The 3,570-nt window shown below is 42.5% G+C and overlaps 1 protein-coding gene across 1 annotated transcript; it reads right to left on the bottom strand.

Moving 5' to 3' along the window:
* Positions 1-587: 587 nt before the first annotated feature.
* On the bottom strand, positions 588-1,133 carry LOC126989525 (uncharacterized). The gene has a single exon (XM_050848100.1). The coding sequence runs from the start codon at positions 1,131-1,133 to the stop codon at positions 588-590; it is 546 nt and encodes a 181-aa protein (XP_050704057.1).
* Between the last annotated feature and the right edge of the window lie 2,437 nt (positions 1,134-3,570).

The following is a 3,570-nucleotide window of genomic DNA, read 5'->3' as shown; positions in this document are numbered from 1 at the left end:
GTTTAGAAGTCCTCGCCAGCACTCCCAAGTTAATACCAAAGTTAATAGTAGGAACTAGGCTAATAGCTGTTGAGGATACACTTTGAGAGTGAAGTTAATACTAAAGTCGAAAGTTAATACCAAGTTTAGTATTAATAGTTGTCGAGGATACGGGCCCAGGATGGTCAGTGAAAGAGGATGAAAGCCAAAGCTGGTGGTGAACATTGAAATCTCCTAGGATGGAGATTTCAGCGAAGGGAGAGTCGGTCAAGATGTGCTCCACTTTAGAATTCAAATAGTCAAAGAATTTTACATAGTTGGTCTGTTGAAAAAGATGTGTCCTCACGGTGCACCATGGTGTCCAGAAATGGGAGCTTTTTATTTTGTTCTATTTCATGCGTGAAGTTTAAGCAGGAGTCGTTCTTGAATTCGGTGATTAACTCGTTGATGTGGCTCATGGTGTCAACGCTGATGAAGATGTCATCGACGTACCTCGCGTAGATTTGTGGTTTGAGTTGAGGGTGGCGTGCAAATAGCCTTTCTTCGATGGACCCCATGTAGAAGTTGGCGAAGAGGACGCCGAGGGGTGATCCCATGGCCACACCGTCTCACTGCACGTACACCTTGCCGTCGGGTCCGTAAAATGGTACTTCTTTAGTACATGCTTGTAGAAGGAGGCGTAGCGAGGCTTCGGGAATGTTGAGTGGCTCTTCGTCTTCTAAGTGGTAGATGCGTTGACAGATGAGATCTATGGTTTCGTCGACTGGTACGTTTGTGAAGAGTGATTCAACGTCCATGGATGCCATGATGTTGGAGGGACGGGTAGTCTTCAGGAGATCGAGGAACTCTGTTGTGGACTTCAAACTGAAGGAGGCTGGTGTGAATGGTGTGATGAGTTCGTTGAGGTGCTTGGCGAGTTTGTAAGTAACTGATGGTGTCTGGCTGATAATGGGACGTAGGGGGTGGCCTTCCTTGTGGGTCTTGACGTTGCCATAAGCGTAACCCAGTCTGTGGTCGCCTTCGATGAGGGGGAGCTTCGTACTGCTGTTGTTGTTAGTCTGGCGGATGATACGGTTCAACTTCGTCTTGATATCGTTCGTTGGGTTTCTTGTGATTCTGCTGAATTTTGTGGTGTCGGTCAGGATGGTTGCCATCTTATTCAAGAAGACATCTTTGTCAAGAATGACAAAGATAGATGACTTATCGGCCCTGAGGATGACAATGCGATCGTTGCTCTTCAGTTCTTGGCAGCAGTTCGAAATTCAGGTGTGAGGAGGGAGCTGCGCTGGTGTCCTCTTGTTATCTTTGCTTCTCGGATGATTTCGGCTTGTAGGTCAGGTGATGTTGTTACCCTCTTGTCGTTCTCGAGCTTTTGAATGTCTTCGAGCAGCATTTCCAGTTCTATGCGCTTGGTGAGCGTTTTCCCTGAGGAGGAAACACATGGAGGACAACACCATAATATTGACAAGAGAAAACAACAACAAGAGACTCAAAATGACCGAGGCAGTGCTAATTTACACACAGAAACCTGCAATAAACATACAGCAGCAACCCGATACGTCACTCCCGACAAAGAGGCAGCGAGCGCCAAGCTAAGCTATGATTGGCTGAGAGCCGCGCATACTAACGCGCAGGCTCAGCGAGGCAATATATAGCCCCGCCTACCAAAATCCCTCGAAGAAGGAGAAGCAGCACACTCACTCCTTCTCCTAAACCTGCAAAGAGAACATCTCCTGAAGATGGCCGAATAGGCCGAAAGACGTCTTGAGACATGGATCTCCATTACATACAACCAAAAGACCGCGCCACAGAGCGTGAAATAGAAAAAACAACTTATAAAGAGAATAATGCAAAATCTGCTCTCTCTCTCTCTCTCTATATATATATATATATATATATATATATATATATATATATATATATATATATATATATATATATATATATATATATATATATATATATATATATATATATATATATATATATATATATATATATATATATATATATATATATATATATATATATATATATATATATATATATATATATATATATGTAGATATGAATAGATAGATAGATAGATAGATAGATAGATAGATAGATATATAGATAGATAGATAGATAGATATAGATATTCAATACATTTACATATCACAACTTCCTGAATTTATAAAATCCTATAAACAATGAATGGCAGTGGACCCAACACGGATCCCATGAGCGTCATTCATTAGGCTGTCCCGGTCCGATTGCCTTCCGCTGACTGACTGATGACATTATAAAATCATTAGCTCTCTGTAATCATAAGGTAACATGCTCTTTCGGCCTTCTCTTCCGATTCTTTACAGGAGCAGCGTAGCGGGCTTTTTTATTGTTTCCTGTTGCTGTGCCCTTGTGCTGTCTCCTTTGCTGTAAAAGAAAAATAATAAAATAAATCACTAACCAGCTGTCATACAACCCTAAATAAATACACGGGCAAGTAATTATTATACACGAAATACACTTCCCAACCAGTGAATGACGGAGAAGCCAACCATGACAAGACCTTCGACTCTCTCCTCCACCATCCCCACCACCCCCACCACCACCCATCAACCCCCACCACCAGCACCACCACCCATCAACCCCCCACCATCACCCCACTGCCCACCTCTATTCCGACCCCCCCCCGCACCACCACCCCTCTCAGAAGCATCACCTCACCGCAGAACAATCCAGGGCGTGGCATTCGCTGACGAAACGAAAATACCACAACCTTTAGTGGCAATGGTGCTACTGTGTGTGTGTGTGTGTGTGTGTGTGTGTGTGTGTGTGTTCCCTAACCTAACCTAACCTAACCCCTGATGCCCCCTAACGAAATCCAGGAATTGGCGTGTTCGTGGATGGTTTATGAGAATCTAGCAAGGGTTTACTAGGCACGTCGATCTGAGACTTGAGAATCAATTGTTACCTTTTTCATTAGAACAGATTTGCACTTGTTTGATCTTCTCGTGAGTTTGATAATATAGATACATACTTCTTAACGTATTATTAGAACAGTCTTATTCTTGTTTACTCTTCCCTGGGGTTTAAAAATAGAGAACCACTTGTTAACTAATCTTTATGACTTTCTTACTCTTGTTTACTCTTCCCGTGGCTTTGAAACTAGAGAACCACTTGTGTGTGTGTGTGTGTGTGTGTGTGTGTGTGTGTGTGTGTGTGTGTGTGTGTGTGTGTGTGTGTGTGTGTGTGAATATTTCATGACGCGCACTTTGAAAACAGGATCAGCTTTTAACGAGTAATCTGCCTAGCAAGAGCCTACGCATTTTTACGTAATCCACTCCCTCCATTATCACATCACCTGTTGTTGTTGTTTTTTTGTCCTGCTTTTTCTCGTCTCTACAAGTAAGAGGGTGTTGCCTCGGTACAGAATTCATGCAAGGTTCTCAACGTTATTTACTTTTTTATTTTACTTTTTAAATCTAAGAAAATATAAGTATCGGTGAAGAGTCCGTAGATTTATAATGGACACAGGGCCTTGAGGGTGTCAGCTGGTGTGCATTTTCGTGGTGAGCGAGACAAAAGATGAGAAGTTAATTTGAAGTG

The sequence above is a fragment of the Eriocheir sinensis genome, unplaced genomic scaffold, assembly GCF_024679095.1.
Source record: "Eriocheir sinensis breed Jianghai 21 unplaced genomic scaffold, ASM2467909v1 Scaffold120, whole genome shotgun sequence".
Taxonomy (NCBI): Eukaryota; Metazoa; Arthropoda; class Malacostraca; order Decapoda; family Varunidae; genus Eriocheir; species Eriocheir sinensis.
The sequence above is the reverse complement of the archived record's forward strand: the minus strand, read 5'-3'. Positions and strand labels throughout refer to the sequence as shown.

Bases quoted from the DNA above. Each gene is read 5' to 3' on its own strand.
- LOC126989525 (XM_050848100.1), bottom strand. From the start codon at position 1,133: ATGGCAACCATCCTGACCGACACCACAAAATTCAGCAGAATCACAAGA.